The 22,208-nt window shown below is 45.9% G+C and overlaps 6 protein-coding genes across 6 annotated transcripts; 3 read left to right on the forward strand and 3 right to left on the reverse strand.

The window, feature by feature from the left end:
* Positions 1-4,556: 4,556 nt before the first annotated feature.
* Positions 4,557-9,230, reverse strand: BHQ10_009753 (uncharacterized protein; the record flags this gene model as incomplete). The annotated part of the gene is made up of 4 exons (XM_040882702.1): positions 4,557-5,732; positions 7,973-8,168; positions 8,266-8,767; positions 8,849-9,230. 4 exons carry the CDS (start codon positions 9,228-9,230, stop codon positions 4,557-4,559), a joined length of 2,256 nt encoding a protein of 751 aa, XP_040738255.1.
* A 735-nt stretch (positions 9,231-9,965) lies between these two features.
* On the forward strand, positions 9,966-11,257 carry BHQ10_009754 (uncharacterized protein; the record flags this gene model as incomplete). Its single annotated transcript, XM_040882703.1, has 3 exons — positions 9,966-10,166; positions 10,223-10,969; positions 11,024-11,257. 3 exons carry the CDS (start codon positions 9,966-9,968, stop codon positions 11,255-11,257), a joined length of 1,182 nt encoding a protein of 393 aa, XP_040738256.1.
* A 388-nt stretch (positions 11,258-11,645) lies between these two features.
* On the forward strand, positions 11,646-12,704 carry BHQ10_009755 (uncharacterized protein; the record flags this gene model as incomplete). Its single annotated transcript, XM_040882704.1, has 1 exon — positions 11,646-12,704. One exon carries the CDS (start codon positions 11,646-11,648, stop codon positions 12,702-12,704), a length of 1,059 nt encoding a protein of 352 aa, XP_040738257.1.
* Positions 12,705-12,861: 157 nt separating this feature from the next.
* BHQ10_009756 (uncharacterized protein) lies at positions 12,862-14,691 on the reverse strand (the record flags this gene model as incomplete). The annotated part of the gene is made up of 2 exons (XM_040882705.1): positions 12,862-14,214; positions 14,287-14,691. The coding sequence occupies 2 exons, from the start codon at positions 14,689-14,691 to the stop codon at positions 12,862-12,864; spliced, it is 1,758 nt and encodes a 585-aa protein (XP_040738258.1).
* Positions 14,692-18,140: 3,449 nt separating this feature from the next.
* BHQ10_009757 (uncharacterized protein) lies at positions 18,141-19,163 on the forward strand (the record flags this gene model as incomplete). Its single annotated transcript, XM_040882706.1, has 4 exons — positions 18,141-18,150; positions 18,206-18,419; positions 18,476-18,915; positions 18,964-19,163. The coding sequence occupies 4 exons, from the start codon at positions 18,141-18,143 to the stop codon at positions 19,161-19,163; spliced, it is 864 nt and encodes a 287-aa protein (XP_040738259.1).
* Positions 19,164-19,617: 454 nt separating this feature from the next.
* Positions 19,618-22,039, reverse strand: BHQ10_009758 (uncharacterized protein; the record flags this gene model as incomplete). Its single annotated transcript, XM_040882707.1, has 7 exons — positions 19,618-19,953; positions 20,013-20,445; positions 20,508-20,711; positions 20,764-20,921; positions 20,980-21,368; positions 21,435-21,551; positions 21,604-22,039. 7 exons carry the CDS (start codon positions 22,037-22,039, stop codon positions 19,618-19,620), a joined length of 2,073 nt encoding a protein of 690 aa, XP_040738260.1.
* Positions 22,040-22,208: the final 169 nt, after the last annotated feature.

Below are 22,208 nucleotides of genomic sequence, written 5' to 3' on the forward strand. Positions count from 1 at the left end.
CTAGGCCTTTAGACGAGGAGGTGAGATGTCATGGCCCTCCCCGCAAATCTCCGAAACCTTGTTTGAATTTTTCCTCTCTTTTTTCGGACGATGGTGTGGAAAGTCTGGAAGATCATGTTAAATTGCAATTTCGGTAGGTCCATGATACATCAGTCACGAAAAAAAAAGTTTCAAAAAGATAAGAATTGGGGCTTGATTGCCATGTTAATATCCTTTTCATTCAGAAAAGAAGATTAATGAAGAAATAAACTCCTGATCCATAATCCTAAAATTGCATTCCTTCAATATCCCATGCGCATAGAAAACGAAAATAAGTCATATCGTAACTTCGTAAGTCACTGCTCCAGATGTTGTTTTGTGCATATGTATAATGTGGAGAACCGGAAGGAGAAAAAACAAAAGAAATTGTACAGAGGAAAAAGCGGCCTCGGAAAAATATTCGCAGTTGTAGTCGGCCATCGCCGACTCGTAGACAATACTAGGCGTTTGCTGTCGTCAGGAGAATCAAAGGAGATAGATGTTGGCGGAGAGGTCCGATGCATACTTTTCGCATCCCGAGTCGAGTATCCGGCACGTTCTTGCATCCGAGTTGTATTCCAAAGCAAAATATCAGTACAAGTCATCGTATCCGCGTTACGTCAAGACAATTCCGAAACAGCCCTTCGTCTGCAAAGGAAAATCTGCAAAGGAATCATGTTATTGTATTCGTCGCATCAAAGTCGCTCACTAGAATTGACCCGAGTAATTTGTCTGAGGGACGAATGGTTGAGGATCCAATTGCCTGATTGCGACCTCAGCAGCATCCTCTTTGGCATTGTTGAGGTATTGACCGTCGTACCAGTATCGAGCGGCGAAGCTCCGGTTCCCTACGTTGACGGTTGCTGACCAAGCGGTTCTACCTCCTGGAGAGAAGAGAAAGAGAAAGGTCAACGAGATATCGAGCAAGGAGAGAAAGAAAGAAGATCGTACCTCGTCGATCCGATACGATATGGAACTCGGGAGCTCCCAATCCGTTTTTCGTGCAGTGGTCTAGTAATAATTAGTAAGGTGCAACACGAGAAGAAGAAGATGAGGGCAAGTATAGCATTGCGAACCCTGTAACATCTTTTGCCAATTAGGCATTGTTCCCGGAGCGCCAGCAACCGGAGTAGACATAGTAAAGAAATCAAAGTCTGTGCTTTGATATAGGGACACAAAGAGGAAAGTGATTTCGGAAAAGAGGACGAGAGCGAGACAATGTTTTCTTCCTAGCAAGGTTGATCTGATTGGTAGCAAGCTGTCCCTTTGTTGTAAACGACGGGAAGGTGGTCGACGCTGTCAAATGCAAGACACGACTAGATACAGTTACAGATGAAAAGTTGTGTTGTCGGAGCGGGATAGACAGCACGCGAGCGGCAACTTGTAGGTAGTGGATTCCTTTCAATGGAAGACTTGGTTCCAAGTCAAAGAAGAAAGAGAAGAGACGGCTATATATATCCTACACAAATGAGTGACAGGAGGGGAAGGTCAAATTAAATGCCATTGGCATTTTACCAGTAAGGAATTGGAGGAGGATGAATGGATGTATGTACTCAATGGTTTGCTGATGGATAACATCGGACATTTGCCCCTCTTCATGTACAAGTCGGCGGAGAGAGAGGGACCAATATGCATGAATAAGAACAGAATATGTATGGATGTATGAAGCCAAGTAGCCTCCCATTTAAAAAAAGGGCAACAATAGAAGAAATTAGGGGAGGAGTGTGTGAGAAAAGGAAATAAAATATCGAAAAAACACATGTGTGAAGCGACAAGTAATGCCCCTCCAGATGCTGTTGTCATCCACTCGGTTAGTGGCTAGGGTTGCTTTGCTTTTGCAGCACATCAAAATAATCAGAAAGTAAAATGAATAAAATGAAGAACATGCGGATCATAGAGAAAGAGGCTGCAGGCAGGGGACGGCCCGTCGCACATTAGGTACCTAGGCAAATTGCCTGACCAGTTACAGAAAGACGTTTAAAATATCCTCAAGCCTTGGAGCGGTTGACTGTTACGATTATGCACAAGCCTGGGGCCGTGATCGATCGGTAGGGATCATAAGAGGTAGGGGTAAGAAAAGGGTCTTCGTTAGGGAGGAACACAATAAGGCGAGTAAAAAAAGCAATTATCATGATGTTTGCGGCCAGAAGGGAAACCTCTAGAGAGGAGAGAAACCCATGGATGAGGGGTGCGAAATGGTTGGTTGAGAGGAAGCGAAACATGACAAGTGGAGGAGATAGAACAGAGGGTCCAATTAGCCTATAAAACATGTTTGGTTATTTGTCACGATAGCTGTCAGGCCAGTAAACGTGGTTCTAGCAAACTGGTTATCTGATTTGACATGCAGATATCGATCACTAGGTACGGGAGTGGAGCGGGATAATCTTCAAGAGAAGGAGAAGGGTTGGAAAAAATGGGGCAAGAAAACAGACGAACATTTCGCGAAAGCCTAAAGGCGGAGTACCGTTTCCTGGAATCTACTGGCAAATCATTTATCGGCAACTCGAATAAATTTATCATTTGATGGGCATATAAAAAGATCTTGAACCTGATAGGAAGGAACTAGACCATGAATTGTCCTGACTTGACGCCTTATTGAACAATCCCCTGTCCAGCCAGTTGGGCTCCGCGGTATGTAGACCTAGGTAGGTCGTTTATATGGACAAAAGAGGAATAGCAGCCCAAGATTTAGAGCAAGATGATAGGAAGGCTGAGTGTATGGAGAATTGGTTAGTGTACCACTGTATCCTACGGCTGCCAGCACATCAACTCGATCCATGGAACCGATACATTAATGAGGATTGTTTACTGGACAATAGCTATCTAGCTACATGATGGTTAACCAAGTAATAACCTACATAGGTAACTTGGCCGGACAATAAGATCGGTACAGAGTGAAACAATGAATGAATAGAGCCATGGTTACTGAAACTCTACACCAGACAATTGCGGGAGAACCGCAGCAGACATTACCGAATTTCCATGAAAACGAGAATAAATGCAACAACATCACATACTCATGTAGGTAGTCGGTTACACTTCTTCTCGCTAAATGCGGCTTTTAAAGTACACTCTACAAACATATACCTTACTCCTTCATCAATAACCACACACATTACGTCCATGGGGCATTGATGCAGAAAAGAAAATCCAACGTCAGGCAAGGGGGTGTAGCAACCTTTCTTCTCTTAAATAATACTAGAAAATCGCTGATTCGCTGCTTTACTTTTTTTTTTCCTTCTCTATTTAATGACTCCTTTTGGAGTCCCCTTTGGCCGACGGGTATTCGATGTAGCACCACTATCCGCACCATGTTGGCACCGTTTTGGGCATTCATGCCTGCAGATATCCTGCCCATTGATAGGGGATGGTAAATTTTTGGGAGGTTTTCTTTTTCGTCGAGTGGCATTTCATCAAAAATATACGTCAGGCGAAAAAGGGATAGCTACGCATCCTCGTGTAGCATCCATTTATCTCGTATTGTTTGAGGCATAGAGAAAGAAGGACGGAAAATTCCCTAAATTGGAACCTGCCTCTTTTGGGGGGGTTTTACCTCTTTCGCCCAAACCCTAACTTTATTTGACCAGTACCAGAACAAAGAATTTAGTATGATGAATTAGTACAATGCTTACATCAAAGAGCTATTGATAAGTCAATATAGTCAAATAAGCTGAAGCATGTAAGCAGGGACTTACCCTTATCTAGGCTTCCCAATATTGTATGTAGGCGACTGTTTCTTCACATGCGACTAGATTATACTCAGACAATCTGAAAGTACACGGAATAAGATTGCATAGACCGTTAGATAATCAATGACGATGGCAAGCAGATTGAAGCCCGGCCCTTTGCATGTGACATTGACAATCATGCATGATCATGAATCGCAGACCAAGGCATGGCCAAGGTTATCGGCTATATCCTACAGAGAGATGGGTTGTTCATTTCGTCATTTAAAAATTTCGAGATCAAGCCAAATATAGGCATCTGAGTCAGAAGATCGGTCGGAATTGAGGTCGGACAACAAGATGTCATCTTTATTACAGTCCCCGTAAATTGCAACGGTGCCTCACATTGTACAGCATGAGGAAAGCGAAACACGAATATCCTGAAGAAATCGAGATCGAAATTGAATCAAGCAAGTGTCAATTCACACAAGACCCGGTCGATCCGCGTGTCCGAACATTAGGGTTTCCTGTCCAAAAAGTATCTATACAAAAACGCCAGCCTCAACACGCAATAAGTATATACCATCAAACAAACATGATAATTATCATAAATGGCGACTTGCGCTCTGAAGTTTAAATACTTCTGTCTGTCGTGAGTATAGATGAAACAAATCAAGCCGACCCGCGGCGATGAAAGATTTCATCAATTAATCGTTTTGGACCTAAAGAGTCCAAATGTATATTCTGTAGAAATGAAGAAGCTCTCCTAGAACCCAGGTTTAATCTGACATGTCGTTTGTTGTGCCATCGACGTCTGATGCTGTCGTCCACGAGAACCATGATTCCGGTCGCTACGATAACGCTGTTGATTTGTTAGCTGAGGCGTTTTAGGGAAGTACCTTCAGAGAGGACATACTCAGCGATATCAGGCATCCTCTCATAGACGGACGCATCACTGATCCACATCGAACACTTCGGTACCCAGCCTCCCTTCGCTGCTTCCTCCATTGTCTCCATCGGGGTCAGTATTTCAGGTACTATATAAGCGACTGTCCTTGACGATTCGAGGTTGACGAGATGGTATGACACTTCGTCAAGGTCTCCTTCGCGTCTAAAATCGCGTCGCCATTGGTATTTTGTACTCCAATACTCGAATTCGTATCTCTTCGACGGCGTGACGCCGACTCGCGAGAGTTCAACGTGCGCGTAGTTGCAGAACTCGAGGAGCATGGTATTCGAGAGTTTCTCTTCAGCTGGTTCGGACGATGTGGAATCTTCATGCATAAATTCCTGTAAAGGCGACGACTTGGGAAGCGATTGATGATGTGAATGTTTGCTGCTGTTGTTATGCTTCAAAAACCCATTCACAGAATGCTTATCACTCGAGCCCGAGCCCGGCCGTAATCCATTCAAGACCGTACTCCATGACCTCCGTAGATTCGGCCGTTGCGAATGAGCCGTACTCGCCAATCGTCTCGAGTGGCATACTTCACGACCAGAATCGCGGCAATACCGCCGAAATGAGAAGTTCCGACTGTGCAGATCATGCATCCTCAGATGAAAAAGAGTGACTTCCTGTCGCCCAGTCCGATCTCTGCGATTCAGTAGCGTGTCGACGCGCAGATTCATATTTCCGTCTAGCGTGGAATCGTCATGATGGATGAACAGACGCCGACCAGACGGGAACAAGTCGGCAAAAGTCTGTGAATTGGACGGTATCGCGCTTGAAGCAAATGTTTCCTGTCGATCTGTCACGACTTCATAACGAGGCTCTTCCTTTTCTTCCTCTTTCGGTAGGTCCTCATACGAAGGCACTGTCGATGCATATGTTGAGTTGGAGTGGCGAGGGTCTTCTGTGAAAAAAGGTGCTGTGAAGGAGTCTTCTCTCTTATCTGCAATGACTATACGACGGCTGTGTTCTGTTGGTGCTGTACTTCTTGAATGATCCGATTCCGCGGTACTCGATGTGCTTGATTGACTGCCCTGTGGTCCATTCTGATATGTTGTGGGAGAGGAGGACATCATGAGATGACCAACCTTTTCCTTGAACTGAGTTGTGTATATAGTTATAGTCCAGAGGGAAGTAAAAAAGAATAACTGATCAAAATCGCGTTTTATCCGGATTATCAGTAAATTTGTATATTAATTAGTAGTATTTCTGTGTCATTCATTCATGCCTTGCCGGTGGGTCAAATGCTTTTTGGGTTTGAACAACAAACAACATCACCCAACACGATCACTCTTGCTGCCAGACTGGAATGTCAAGTCACGAATCATGCGTCGACACAAGAGAAGCGCGCGGGGCAAATGACAGAATCAATTCGAAAATCGAGGAATGGCTATCAATCGAGATCTTGTTGGTAGTCAGGTATGTTGTTTATTTGTTTTGCGCGATCATACTAATAATCGGCATGCCAGGGCGAGAGACATCAATTCAATAATCGGTGCTGAATGAGAATCGGGTTTCACATTCATTTAATAATTAAGACATTAAGCAGGTAGGTCGATTTTGAAAGTATGGGAAAAAGCAAATGGGCATTCGATAGTTAGAAGCAAGGCAAGTCAAATGGCTCGCCTGACTCTTGCAGACCCGGCGTCCGTGAGCTGCAGGGTAGGATAGAAGAGGGGTGAACGTGAATGTGAATGGAAGACACCCACACAGCCTGATGAATCTTATGATTTGAGACCGGGACCGAGCGGCTACTTCAGAATATCGGCATATTTTAGCCTAGGTAGGATGGTCTGCATACTAAATAGCTGTGTACAAGAATAGTACACTGGCTATGTACAGAGTAGCATCGATCGACCTGTCACAGGTTCCCAAGCCTCAAACTCCAGTGCCTGCCACGCAATGAACTATATACATTCAGGGCTAGATTTGGGGCAATTAGCTGGCTTAGACTGCCCGGATTGTGCCTAGGTTGGTAAGTGCTGTCGTGGCGCTGAGGCTTTGGAGGGCCCCGGTTAGGCTGAATTAGCGGGCGCGTGCCCTAAGATGGGGGGTTACCCTTTGCCTAGCCAGTGGGCACTAAGCACTTTGTAGTTGTACGGCGCAGACTGTCGTATATCGATCGCTAGTTCTTGTCCAATCAATCTGTCCGGTTACACCGTACTCGCTGCCTCACTCTTTGAAGCACGTCGTGGAGATTTAGGTCATTTGAAGGCTATATTGTTTTCAGCGTCTTCCAAATTCCTCGATACTGATTATCGACGAACCTCAAGTTCCTTGATCCGATCTACTCCATCCCAATGCTTGTCTTGAACTCTCTATACCATCATGTTACACGAGCTGATACGCACCCATCATCCAATCCCCATTCAAAAGTGCAGATGACACTGACTAAACCTACATACGTACATATCCCCCGCTCGGCGGGTTTCAGCTATGTATTTGACTCCGAATCCTCGTTTGACGAGCTACCTAGCTATTTTATATTTATTATTTCCCGAATACGTACTTTCTAGACAGGACTCACATCCCTGAAAGTCGAAGCCACAGTGGTCAGCTTCGAGCTGTAACATTGGCCTAACTTACATGGCTTGGGTTTAACCGTGTTCAGCCCTTGTGTTTCATCGCAGGGGAGATGTTGTCTCAGAGCTTACGAGGAACCATTTCAAGCTGGAGCTGGAGACGTCGGGGGTAAATTAACTGGATAACGATCCACAAAACAGTCAACGAAAAAAAAAAGAAAGAAAGGAAACATGAACTACCGCGAGAAGCATCCGAAATACTCTGCGAAGTTCGAATGAGAACGAGTAGTGCTGCAAGCCATCATCATTGGTCTCGGTGTAATTAGCTTCCCTACCCTCCCAAAGAGGACGAATTTGTTTCATTCGTTGTATTAGAGCACATGCAAGAGATACGCTTTTATAGGATGTCGTTCATCGCATGTGAACTTGGCGACTTACCACTAACGTCGTAATCTTTGGACGATGGAGACTAAATCAGTCCTTACATATGTAAATCGACTGTTCACTATCTACTGCCTGTGGATTGGGCGAGATTTGGGCGCCTGCATATGATCTGACACGGGCGGTGAGGAGCTACATGTAAGTAAAAGAAATTGACATTATGTGTGAGTTATTTATGCTATGCATTCCTCATCTACACTCACACTTTTGAAGGTTGTGAGGTAGCTAGAAGTTTCAATAAACGATCATTTACCTTGTGGACCAGTCTAGATCTTATGACTGTCAAATCAGAAAAAGAATTATGCAATCTTCGCGACCGAAGATCAATGCAGATACGGGACATATTCGCAGTTCTCGCCAAAATGCATGTATCAAACCTGAACCCAGAGTGGCTTKGGCAACGGCTCACCAGGCTTGATCCTCAATGCCGAATCATGTGTGAGATCCGAAAGATGCATATTTGAAGCCGGAGGACTGAGTCCGACATAAGCCTGGCGACGTTCAGGACTGCCGGACGAGACTGACCAAGTAWAMAAGCCATAGTAGGTAGCGATCGAATGCACGAGCCATCGTCTAGCAACAACAACACTCAGCTACAGTTCGACATTGACGGCCGAGAATAACGTAGTTTTGTGCGGCCTTGAATTACAGGAAAGGAAATAGTACTCACCCGAAAACAGCGCCCGGATCTTGAGCCAGACTTTCAAACACCATCTTTTGCCCATCTTGGAGCCCTTCGCTAACCATTCTGGCTTTCTCTTGACGACTGTGAGCATCGTGCATCTGACCATTCCGACCGACGAAAACGATCTCCTCGTCCGAATCCTCATACTCTGAGTTGTCGGTGCTATTCAATTCGCGCTCTAGTTGCTTGTCATTCCACTTCTCGAGAAATCGTCGGATATCCTCCTCCAAATCTTGTAGCATACCGCGAGCGGCACGGGCGTGCTTGAGAGACTTGCGAACTTCCCTGGAAACCCGACTCTTTTCATCCTCATGATCTTTGTTCTTCTTCGACTGTTTCAATGACTTGCTGCGCTCTTTTTGTGCGAAGTGACTATCCCACAGCGGTGCCAGGTAGTACGGAACGGGGTCGTGTCGGGGATGCGTCGGTTGGACGGACCAGTCGCCAGGAGCCGGGGGTTGAGCCCAAGGGTTGCTCAGAAGACGATCTAACCCGGTTAGTTGACTTTGACTTTTCAACGAGGACCCAGCCATCAATCAGGTGAAATTGGTAGGTCAAGGCAAAATACCATTCTCCCATCGTTGCCTGCGACGACTGCCTTCTTTGCCCTTCAATAATGCCTCGCGCCTCTTCAGGCTATCACGACGGAGTGGCTCSCGGCGTCGGTATGTACTTGACGATACTGCGGCGGTAGTCTCGTCGGTCGATTTGGACACAATCTTGACGTGAGAGACCGGTTTGACGCTCGCTGGGATGGGCCCGTCAAGAGGGATGGATAGCGCAGTCGAAGTGCCTCTAATTCCGTCTGTAACCTCCACTTGAGCAACAGTTTCGGAAATGTCTAGGATCTGAAGCGAAGCGGCAGCTTGTTCTGTCCATGCAGAGATATCCTGCTGGGTCAGGTTGCTAGCTGCTGGGCGCTCGTTGCGCACAATCGGATGGATTGCCATGGTTGAGTGTGAGTCAGTGGGGGACGGTGATTCTCGGGTGAGCACTGGGTGGCGGGTAACCAGTAGATAGCAGATTTCAGAGGTCAAGACTAAGAAGGCGAGTAGGCTCTGAGAGTTGGATGAGAGATGAGGGATGAGAGAGACGAAAAGTGCAAAGACTTAGGATACTTGGTTTCCGGGTTTCCTGGATGAGCGCATGCGATAAGCCGATCCGTAATCCCATCCCCGACCGCGCCGATAACGTGTGGCCTCAGGCTGCGCTTCGATTGGCGGATAAGCCCTAACGCGTCTCTGGTTGGTCAGCTGACAGGGCCAGGGTCCACCTGCTGTCGACTCATCCTGATTCATCCTCTGTCACTCTTTTGCTCCATGTGAGTTCTTCTGCTTCAACAGTAGATCTGACGACGGAGTGTATTTTAGAAGACTGACATGATTCGTTTGCACATCAGATATGGGTCGTAATTCGTAGGATGAACAGTAAGAGAGAGCGAGGTGGCCGAACTCCGCCTCAACCTTCAAGGAGCCTTGGCAGTCGCGATCGCATCACGTGCTCCCCCAGCGTATGATAACATCGATCAAGATAAGCTAGATCAGCTCGTAGATAGCGTCACATCATCCTGCCTTCACTCTGCTACTGTCTATCCATCACTTCGTTCTTTTTTCAACGATATATTGGGACTCTCGCATTTTTGACTTGATTGGGTTTATTTATTTTATCAGTCTTCAGACGCTACCATGAAGCTACAGGCCGTCCTCGCATTGGGTGCTGCCATCCAGTCCACCTCGGCTGCCGCTGTCACATACGAACAGACTCCTCTACTCGATAAAATACCAAGCAGCAAGGCACCACTACCGCAGACTGAGAAGTATCTTATCGAACTTGCTCCATACGACACGCGATGGGTGACAGAAGAAGAGAAGTGGGAACTCAAGCTTGTACGAGCTCTACCTTGATGACTTTGACTATGACTAATCGCGTTGTCGCGGCTTAGGATGGAGTCAACTTCATCGACATCACCGAAGAAACCCAAGCCGGCTTCTATCCCAAGTTCTTCACAAGCAACGCCGTACAATATCCTACCAAACTAATCCACAATGACACCATCAGGTCGTTATCCAAGAAACTAGACAAGAAGCATATGCAACACAACCTCGAACACTTCACTTCCTTTCACACGAGATATTACAAGTCAGAATATGGAGTCCAATCCGCGACCTGGTTGTATGAGCAGATCAGCGACATTATTCAAAAGTCCGGCGCCGCTGCTCATGGAGCCACGGTAGAGAAGTTTGCACACTCGTGGGGCCAATTCAGCACCATTGCCCGTATCCCCGGTCAAACCAATAAAACCGTAGTTCTAGGCGCACATCAGGACAGCATCAACTTGTTCCTTCCTTCCATCCTTGCCGCGCCTGGCGCCGATGACGATGGAAGCGGAACTGTGACCATATTAGAAGTGTTGCGCACTCTTCTTTTGTCCCCGGATATTGTGGCTGGTAATGCCACCAACACCGTCGAGTTTCATTGGTACTCCGCCGAAGAAGGAGGTCTGCTCGGCTCTCAAGCTGTCTTTTCCGACTACCGAAAGAATGACCGCGATATCAAAGCTATGTTGCAGCAAGACATGACTGGATTCGTGCAGGGTACTCTCGATGCTGGCAAGGAAGAGTCCGTTGGTGTTATCATTGACTTTGTTGATGCTCCATTGACACAGTTCATTAAAGATATCATTACCCAGGTAAGGACTTCGTTATTCGTATTGAGGATCAACCGCTGACGACTATTGATCTAGTACTGTGATATCCCATTCGTCGAAACCAAGTGTGGTTACGCCTGCTCCGATCACGCATCTGCCAGCCGCTATGGTTATCCTTCTGCATTTGTCATTGAGTCCGAGTTCCAAGACAGTGACAAGCACATTCATTCCACGGATGATTTGATCAAATATCTGAGCTTTGATCATATGCTTCAACATGCTAAGATGAGCTTGGCTTTTGCTTACGAGCTTGCATATGCGGCTTGGTAAGGTTTATATAGATTGCTCTGTCGGAGCTTGGAGTATTCATTTACGCTTGTTTCTCATTAGACATGGCTAAGCCCCAGCCTACGTCACGTATGTCGCTCTCATGATTGAGATCGCAATGCAGCAATGTAAATAATAAGGCAATCATGTCAGTACTCAACTTACAATAGTCATTAAGTAGACAGTGTACTTGAAGTAACATATCTAATCTTGATCATCATCGATTAAGTGGATCTCAATGAGGTCACTAATTCGCTGATCTCGGCCCACAACCAAACTCTAAGCCATGGATAAATCTTCCTGTCGATCTCAACATTGCTTCATTTTTACACTTGGACAACCTATACATAGTACAACGACCACAATTATACACACATCAAAAATAAACAAGATGGACTACAGCAAAGAACTAGAACTAGCAACCCTCACAGTCCAACGAGCCTCAAAACTCACAAAATCCATCCTCGCCGCCGTCGACAAAGGCGCCCTAGACAAAAAGGACAATACACCTGTCACAATAGCCGATTTTGCAGCTCAAGCACTTATCATCAGTGCCGTTCATGCCGTCTACCCGGAAGATGAGTTTGTGGGTGAAGAGTCGGCTGCGGCGTTGAGGGAGAGTCCCGAGTTGTTGAACAGGGTCTGGGGGCTTGTTTCTTCTTTTCAGAATGAGGGCCATGGATTGGCGACGCCGTCGTCGCCGGAGGAGATGCTTGCTCTTATTGACCTTGGTGGCAAAGGTCAAGGTGGCCCAAATGGTCGTGTATGGGTGCTTGATCCGGTTGATGGCACAGCGACGTTCATCCAGGGACAGCAATATGTCGTTTGTCTCGCGTTACTAGAAGATGGGGAACAGAAATTAGGTGTTTTGGGCTGTCCCAATCTGCCGGTTGGCGCAAACCAAGTTCACGAAGATATAGTCGACAAGCACGGTGATGGGCAGATAGTATACGCCATTGCGGGTCAAGGCGCATATACCCTACCTATGAATTACTCTTCTGGACAGACAAATCTGGACTCTGCAGTTCCCATACCAAAGTACCCAACAGATCTGAAAACTAGCGATCTGCGTTTTGTCGACTGCAAAGCTTCGAACTCAACAGACTACAAAAAGCATGCCCTCGTCGCCTCAAAATTAGGCGTTCCGCCTGCAACAGTAGACCTATGGTCTGCACAAATGCGGTATGTGGCTGTCGTCGTCAGGGGTGGCGGGAACGTGTTGATCAAAATTCTGCAAAAGGATTCGTATCGTTCTTGTCTTTGGGACCATGCGGGCGGAATGCTTGTTGCGCAGGAAGTGGGTTGCGTGGTTACGGATCTGAGGGGGAAGCCCATAGATTGTGGGTTAGGAAGGACATTGGCTGGGTCTTTTGGGTTGATTTGTGCGCCTGCTTCTGTGTATCAGGACGTTTTCAAGGCGGTGCAGGAGGTGGTTGATTTGGACTCATAGATCTTGCATCATTAAAACTTTTTGCTTATGGATTGCGTGTACATAGACTCGATGAATGATTGTGAGGACTGAAAACTTCATAAATACGCTAATAATCCGAACATTGTCTAGAATTTGCTGATTGTTCAAAAAAAACCTCATCTGGCAAAACCAATTATCAATGGATCTGATACTTTCCTTCAAAATGCTTCAAGTCTTCTAACAATGGCAAGACTATCAACTCGAACATTGTCCTCTGAAAATCTTCGTCATCAAACTCGATGTCTTTTCTGCCAGGCCAAAAAAAACACTTGTCAACGACCTCCTCGTACACTATCCCACTTTCGTTACGGACATCTGGTAGATTACGAAGAGCCGTTTTGAGATTAGCTACTGCATCCACAGGGTCATCATCTTCGGGTTTGCGCAATGAGGCTATGGTTTGCCCGAGAGATAATTCGACAAGAGCCAGGCCTAGAGGGAACAGAATTTCATTCCGAATAAGATGCGTCGAAAGGCTGTTTTGTTGTGACATCAGTGTAGCGGGCTGATCGGCATTTTCTGGTGTCTGCTGTGCCAGATATATAAAGTCAGGAGCCTTATTGCCGTCTTCACTTAGCCTGAGCATAATGTCCTTCGTCCGCCAATGTGCTTTCATCCAACTTCCATGGAACCGTAGAATACTGCTAGCGAGACTGGCGGCTAGCCGCAAACGATCCCTCCGTCTGAGTACGATCTTAGACGGGCTCTGTATATTCCTTGAGCCTGATGAAGACATGAGCAAAGCTTCGAGTGATTGTAATTGGAGGTTTATGGAAGAATCCCCAACAGCATAAAAAGTGTGTCGATGGTTGTCATCAGTCACGAAACCAATGAACTTTCGTTCTTCACACATGCTATTGGCTTTGATGGCACAAAGGGCGGTGCATAAATTCTCGATTGGTGATCCAAAAGGGATGCTCTCAATTTTGGGCCATGGAACGCTCTCTAGAGGTATCGCCACAACGGCAAACTTGACCTTGGCCTCTCGCACCATAGGGGGGTTTGCCTTCTTTGAAGCCGATTTGGCTTCCCTGGGTTGTGTATCTTTGAATGCGGACTCGGTCTCAACCTCTTGCCAATGCCATGAATCTGAGGGCTCAGGGGAAGCCTTTGAAATGAGCATCAACCGGAACTTTGGTATTCCGGATGTTTCAGGAAAATCATTGCTACTGAACACATCCAGTCGAATTTGGGCGCGATGTTGATCTCGACATTTGCAATTCCAGAATTCTCCGCGAGCAATAATATCATATAAACTGTGTGCAATTCTCCGTGCAGTTTTGATACTCAGTAGCTGTCTTTTCGGTGATCTTCGCTTTTGCCAAATGTTCTCTCGATATTCTGACTGTTCCATCAGCGTTTGAAGCGTTGAGTTGGCACTTTTGATCTTGTCTATATAGCCAGCGTAGATAGACTTTGAGAGTACATCTTTGATCTTCTTGAATTCTCGCTCTGCCATGGAGGAATCTTCCCATAGCGTTTCTGGTGTCTATCATTTGAAACCGATCTTAGATTCTATTATCTCAGAAGAGTGCCAACGAAGAACAAAAAATGGACCCACTTTCATTGAGTCCGCAGTCGATAATCCCAACTTTCCGGAGAACTCTTCTAGCAAATCAGCTAGTTCTGTTACTGTTCGTACGAAGTTATTGAAGTTCCGGTCGAGTTTCTTCCTGAGCATATTCTGGAAAGTGGGATCGTGCCACATGGGTCCTGAGGGATTATTGATCAACTCTGAAATATCTTCTTCGTATTCGACAACTCCTTGAAAGCATCGCTCCAGAACATTTTCGAGAATGGTCCGCTGAGTGGAAAGACTGTTGTAATAGCTTTCCATGTCGCGACGATACTTTCGACTGCGAAAGGTCTTGAGCGTTTCAAGCCCCTGAACGTAGTTGTCTGCCTGATTGACGATCAAGGGCAAAATGGCAAGAGCCAGGCCGGCCGCCTCAATACCTGTTACCATCGTGACTTCCCTTGGTGGTTGAAGTATGATTACGAAAAGAAGTTACAACAAGGCTGTAGCTTTGTGAACAGCTGAGCAATTGCTGGCTACCCCGCGCAGCACCCCGCGCGTGTGCAAGGCTGTGATGCTGTACACCCATGCTAATTCTGAAGGCTATGAAAGAGGTATTTCAGTGATCTGAGAGTAGTCTACATCACAACAGTCTTCCTGCAAACACTGATTGATTCCCTTGTTGAACTTATTTATCCATCAAAGAAGATTTGCTCCCACGAATCTCAATTTGCATTTCTCACGGCTAATATTCTTTGTGGTCTTCGGAGATCGCAGTTATTGGAAACTACGATGCCCTCGATATCTTCCATTCTGAGTGGTTGTTTGAGACAATTCAACACCCTAGTTGCTTCCAATACTCTACAACACGGTGTGAATGATATTTCAACAGATTTGTGGGAAGATGAACTTGGAAGACTTCGAGTCTGGGCAGCCAATATTGGTGCACATCAGACTGGTAGGTCTTCCCTCGATTATCGGCTACGCGACGCCTCCAACATCAGGGACCAAATTATTCGCCTTCTGAAAGGGATACAGAGGGTGTTTGATGATTTAGAAGATGCGTTCCAGGAGTCAGAAGGGGATCACGTCCATGTCGAAGATGATAGTGAATCAGAGGATAATGACGGCTCAGAAGTACAGCAAATATTCAAAGGACTTGTCAACATCATCGATTGCCTCTTTCAGATGTCTATGGTAATACGACGGCCTGTAAATCATGATCAATTCACGGGAATCAAGAAGGCAGATTCAGCGCCTTTCGAGCCTTATGATCAACAACATGTTGAAAACAAATTTCCGCAAGCTAAACAAGATATTAGAGATAGGCTTGGTACTGCAATATCAAGACGACGGGCAGGTCTGAAATATCGAGAGCGGCACCGTGCGAAGTTGAGTAAAGGTCTCAATAAAGCTTTGGGAAACCAGTCAGAAACTGGGTCGACAGTCTTGTCTGAAACCGTTGCCACGGAATTTGAGCGAAGCCAACTTATCCAGTTCGATGAAACAGCGTCGAATTCGGGAGTTTCCGAGACATCTTATGCTCAGACTCTGCTAGAGAGTAATGCCAGGATCTCAATTCCTCCCTCTCCGAAGGAATCAGCAGATGGAAAACCCTTTGAATGTCCATATTGCTTTTTTGTTATTACAGTTCGAGATAGACGTTCGTGGATACGGCATGTCTTTACAGATCTAATGCCATATGTGTGCGTTTTCCCCGACTGTTCTACGCCGACAATGCTCTATGCCATCCGTCGGGAATGGTATCACCATTTACAAACCTGTCACTCCGTCCAAGCTAAACAGGACGCAGGGTTCCAATGTCCCTTGTGCCAAGAAGAGGTAACCGGCGGAGTTCGTCTCGACAGACATGTAGGACGTCACTTGGAGGATTTAGCTTTGTTCGCTTTGCCACGGACAGAGAGTGAAGAAGATAGGGTTTCGGCTGGGGCATACCCCATGTCGGAACATTTTACCGATGTGTTACACAACGAGCAATTAGATGATGATGACGCGCATATATATTCTTCGACAGAGTTAGAAGCACTTCAGGAAGGGGTTAGTTTATCCAGTGATGCAAAGGCAGACGTTATTGCTAGGTTGGATGAATCAATCTTGGCGGAGCGAGCTGAGACAAAAGAAGCTGCCGTAACACGAGCCGAGACAGATAGAGTGGGAGAGGAAAGAGTGGTTGAAGCGAAGAAAGGAAAGCTAAGAGGAGCAACTCCAGAGGTAGAAGCTAATGAGGCTTTAGAGAGAGGTGCTAGTTCAGTCCCGACTACGGCGAAGCCGCGAGGAGTGGCAAGAACTCCCAAGGATGTGACCTGGTTTTGCAGTGAATGCTACGACGGGCCATACGGATCATGGCAGCAAAAGTGTCAGGTATGTGGCCATAGGAGATGCCTTGTATGCAGAGCCGAAATTCACGTGACACCTATGTGAAATATACCTCGACAGTATAGCAAGATATAGCTTGTTGAAGTAGTAATGTACATAGTTAGCCGAACTCCTGGAATAGTCGCAAATCATCATTGATAATGAGTATGGAACTATCTGGATGTCACCGTCAAGGCTGTAATATTCGCCATAAATACTGCTCCTTTCAACGTATGCACGTTGATAGAAACTAAAAAAACGACTAAACTCGAATATTATTAGCATCCTGTTGAATCCAATATTCTGATCCTAGCTTTTTATGTTGTATTTAGACTTAATGAGGAAAATCAGTTGTCTCAATAACATATATGCATATTCGAACGCTTCTACAATTTGTTATGTTGCTTGATTTCATTCTTGCCACTAAAGAGACGAATCTATGTACATGATCTTAAGTAAAGCTTATCCATCCCGGAGATCTATATCTCTCCAAGTCAGCTAGCAGCCAGTCTCTACGAACCTAGCTAAATTTCATTGATCAAACAATATCAAAATTTCTCATGTTCCTGTCAAAGTACTTAGTACGTCGTTGGATATACAACCTCAGTAATATAGCCAATCATGATTGCACATCCCCACCCCGCGTTCGTCACTTGAAGATCTCCTTTTCAGCCAATCAACGACGACATTCGACGTTCTAGACTCTCCTTGCATCGTTTCCTTGTTTCTCCCTCGTGTCTTTCGCTATTCTTGATTTCTTGAAAGCAATGAATTAGCCTTCATTGGAGCAGAAGTAAACTCTTCGCGCTTCATCCTCTTGTATTTCCGTAGCCAGTCATGCTACCAAGTCAGTATTGTGATGCCAGAACGAAGCTTCCAATTGGAGGTTTCATTATGACGTTAAACTTCCTCAACGAGCCACCATTGAATGAGTGCATGCATCAAAGGCCAATACTGTCCTAGTGTAGAGCTGCACGAAGGTCAGAAGACCTTGTGCTTAGGTGGACTATTCGTACTACTCCTACTATGACTTGCGATTCGAGTTTCTCATTGGATAGACCTATTTTTGAAGCAGGCAGACAAGACATGACGAATGCGGGGAGACACGAACTGTTCAGCTGAATGTGTTCTCCTACATACCTAGAGTTAATTTCATCTAATTGAGTCGTGCATAGCGTGCAAAGGACGGGTTCTTGATGGACGAGTGCTCAGACTGTAGTTTCGATGCTGATTGCTGTTGCCTTGAACAGGTCCAGTTGTGCATACGAGTCAGGCATTTACCTAATAACTTAATGTGAAATTCCTTTTTCGACGAATCAAATGAATTAATACAAAAGCTCGTATGTTTGTTCTTTTACTATGTAGTACGTGGTGGAATATCACGCCACTCTTGCTCTCTGCGCATACGTCATTAAGCGGGCGGGTCTCCCCAAGTACCTCACGAGACGACAACGCTCTTTCACTCTTTCTTCCTCTCTTCTATCCCTTCCAAACTCTCTTAAATAATCTGTCGAACTATCACGATGGCCAACTGTGAGTATACTGATATTTGACTGTATTCGATGATGTAGTCGGCTGATAAACACAGTCAACCCCTTCGCTCGACGCGAGTCTCACCACCGCAACACTCTGATTACGTATCAAGTGCTGTCGGTCCTCACCTGGGCTCTGGTCCTTGTCGCTGGCATTTACTATTCCCTTCACAAGCCTGGTGATGTGAAACATGGACACAATATCTGGAAGCAAGCAAATCTACATCCAACACCATTCTCGCAGAACACAACCATCACCGGAATTTACTGGTAGGCAATCAACCCTTATCCAGTAACAATAATTTCCTAATCATTATGACCCGCAGGATCCTCCTCCTTCTATCTCAAGTCAGCTATGTCTGGCACTTCTTCTCCAACAATAGCACGCTCGTCACCAGCGCCGCTAATGTAGCCTCCCACTTCATCCTCAACAACCTGCTCGTCTTTGCTTTCATCTTGCTCTGGGTTCGCAGCTACTTCTGGCCCGCTGAAATCATCCTCATTGTCCACGTCATTAGCCAGTCTTCTGCTTACTGGACTCACCGCGGATCTCCACCCTTTGTGCACTGGCCCGCCATCGCAGGGCCATATGCATGGTCACTTACAGCCCTGTTCTGGAACGGAGCTGTTGCCGTGCATGCTCATAGCTTGCCCGCGAGAATCGTGGCCAATGTCTTCATCTGGGTGATTTTCTTGATTGGCTTTGTCCACATCTTTTCAGCCAAGGACTATATCTTCGGCTACTCCTTGTCTATTTTGCTTCTATGTAAGTTTGTCCGTTCATTTTCATGCTCCGATATACTGACTATGGCAGCCCTCGCCGTCAAACAACTTGCCATCAAGGTCATTGCTTTCCAATGGATCTTTGCCTTTGTCATTTTCGCGGTCTTTTTCGTCGGCTCGTTGTACGTCTCTTCTGCTGCTTACACCGGACGAGACCTCTGGCTCAAGCGTGTTGTGGCGCCTGACTCGACAACGGACCGCGAACGTGAGCCGTTGCTCAACAACCCGTAATCGCGTTATAAGGGCGTCGATCGTACTTGTTTTATCTACGGTCTACTATCAGGAGCTGCCCGCCATGCAAGTGAAAACTAATACGATAAAAAGAATGTCTCCACCGGTTGGGTAAACCTTCAAACTTTTAATTGATACTCAGTATCATATCCTCTCTACTCTGCGTTGAATCAAATCAGAATGAACCGAACATGTTATTTGATTTGTTGGCTACCTGTTATACGTTAAGCATCTACACAGGTTGGTTGTCGTCTTTCAACTGGCTGATCAAAATCTTCCAGTTCCATTCCCTATATCGGCGTTGGTCGTGTTATGTGTGTATGACATTTATGCTAATGAATGCTTTCATATCTACTTGCTGATTAAATGCTTTTTATCTTTCACATAATGTTGAGATATTTTCATACACGAAAAGAATGTAAATCTATTGATATACATCTCATATCAGACATATTTATACACGACACTCCATCTCCTTTGCCCCTAGCCAAGGTTCGTGCGCAATATCTTCACTTCCAGTGCCACTATCAATTAACATCGCCATCCCACCCGCCAAATGCCACATGACATGACAATGAAACAGCCATACACCAGGATTATCAGCCTTGAATCTGAGGACTGCATATCCGCGACGCGGGATCTGGACTGTGTCTCTAAGCACTGCTTTTGTGAGATCGTAGGGGTCTTCGTTTTCTCCAGAGCTGCTGGCAGTCCATGGGTTGTATGAGCCCCATCTCGAAGAACCGGCTGGCGATTCGTATATAGCCACAACGTAGAAATTATGGCCATGCTATCATCATGCACTCGTTAGCCATACTATAAATTCACAGATAAATGACAAGAACATACAAAATGAAACGGATGCGCCCCCTCATCCAAATTATTAACCACCAAGTCAACCCACCCACCTTCCTGACCCGTCGAAACCGCCAACTGATTCTTATCCCACTGATTCCTCGGCAGGCCCAACAACGGGTACGGGGGCTCACTTTGTACGCTCCACGTTGTGCGGTTGAAGAAGCCGTAAGGAATGTTGTTGAGACGGCTTAGTCTCTCGACCTTGGCGTAGACGATGTGTGTTTGTGATGCTTTGTGAGGGAGATGGGAGAGTAGCGTTGGTGTTGACGGGAGGTTATTTATGTCGATCATGTTGTCTTCTGTGTTGATGTTGGGGTTGTCTTCTATTGTTGAAGAGGGAAGTGAAGTTTGCGAGGATAGCGGTGTTCGAAGAAGGGGGAATGATTGATGAGTTACCAGTGCCGGATTGCCGAATTTAAAGTCGCTAGATTAATCGATACTTAGTTCAAGGTCTCATATACTTCATCAAGTTGGATGTATACTTACGACTCATCAAGTTTCACAGTCATCCATGAAGTTTTATCCGTAACAGGCCGCAAGACAAAGTCCACTCGTTGACCTGGAAATAGTATACCAACCGAAGACTTTCCAACATCGATCGGGTTTACCTCGACCGGATTACCACCGTCGAGAGTAATCACCTCTATAGAAGTACCTGGCGCAAAGCCAAGGGTGATTCCAGTAAGTGATCTAGAATTAAATCTCAGCGTTTTCATTCCACACTGTAGAGAGGAACACCTACCCCGTGTTCACAACCCTGATTCTATACGAACTCCCCCCGTAAAGAATCAAAGCTGGTCTCTCGCCGACCTCCCCTATACAATCCAGAGGCCGAGCTGGAACTGCTCTTGAGCAGTCGAATCGACCAGCCCCGTTGACGAGTAATGAGTCCGGGACAGGCTATCCAAGTCAGTCATTTGCAACCTTACTTGATACATATACAAGTCTTCTAACTTACCTCATACCCCCTTGATCCCCACCACAGATACCAGCTAGCCACATCCTTGGCCGTACGATGATACCAATCCCCAATCATTAGAACAATCTCCTTGTCATAGCTATACTTGAGACTATCCGGGACTGAACTTTCATCGTCCTTTCCTTTTAGTTCCTGGTGCTTGATAAGCAATCCCCGCACATTCGGCGAAGTCGGCTGACGAGCAATAGAAACAGGTCGATACACAATAAGACCTCCATATAGACCATCAGCTCGTTGAACGGTGGAATGAGCATGGTACCAGAATGTGCCGCTTTGGCTTTCAGAGATGGTGAAGTTGTACCAGAATGAGTGGCCAGGATATATACCGCATTGGGTGACGCCGATGGCGCCGTCCATTGTATTTGCATCTACAGAACATTAACTTCATGTCTTTGACTAATGAGTGATTTGAGTTAATGACTATCTAGGCATACCTCTCATATTCAGGCCATGCCAATGTAGAGATAACTGCTCGTCTTCGAGGTCATTATGCACGAGAATGTTCAGAGAATCTCCCGAGCGAGCCTCAATCAATGGTCCAGGGAAGAGATCTATGGCAAAAAGTCAAAATAAGTACACTCTTAGTAGCTCCAGGAGACATACCATTAACTAAATAAACCCTCTTGTCAACCCCGTCCGGTCTCCGTTGTCCAGCAGTTATATTCCAGTTGAGTGTCTGCGTTACCGGTTCACGATAAATGTGATTTTCCGGTCTTAGCTGCCCATTCTCGTTTATGCGATTGTCAAAATCCAATGTTTTAGTCGAAACATGTTCATGATCGTGCAATGACTCCGATAAGCGACTAACATTATCGTCATTGTTGCTCTCATAATAGAAACGAGCAAAAAGCACAAGCGTTGCCAAAAACGGTAATATGCAGACCGCCGCAAGGAAAGCTTTCGATAATGTATAAGATATAAGCTTGGGCTCTTGCTTTTTGTCTTCTGTTTCTGATTTCTGTTGGATCTCTATTGGCTGTGTTTTTAGATCTGGAAATTTTGGTGCATGTTGCTGTCGTTTACTTGGTCTCCGTTGCATTGTGTGAGCAAACAGCCAGACAGACTCACATATGCATGTGTCGCTAGGCACCGGATATGATTCTCTCTAGCACCAGGTAGGAAGAGTCAAGACTGTCAGGTCATGGCCTAGGGTTGTAGTAGCGTAGCCCTAAGTCCCCGCAGCTTTCCCAGCACGACAACAGCTGTTT

Source organism: Talaromyces amestolkiae (assembly GCF_001896365.1).
Source record: "Talaromyces amestolkiae strain CIB chromosome Unknown scaffold26.1, whole genome shotgun sequence".
NCBI lineage: Eukaryota > Fungi > Ascomycota > Eurotiomycetes > Eurotiales > Trichocomaceae > Talaromyces > Talaromyces amestolkiae.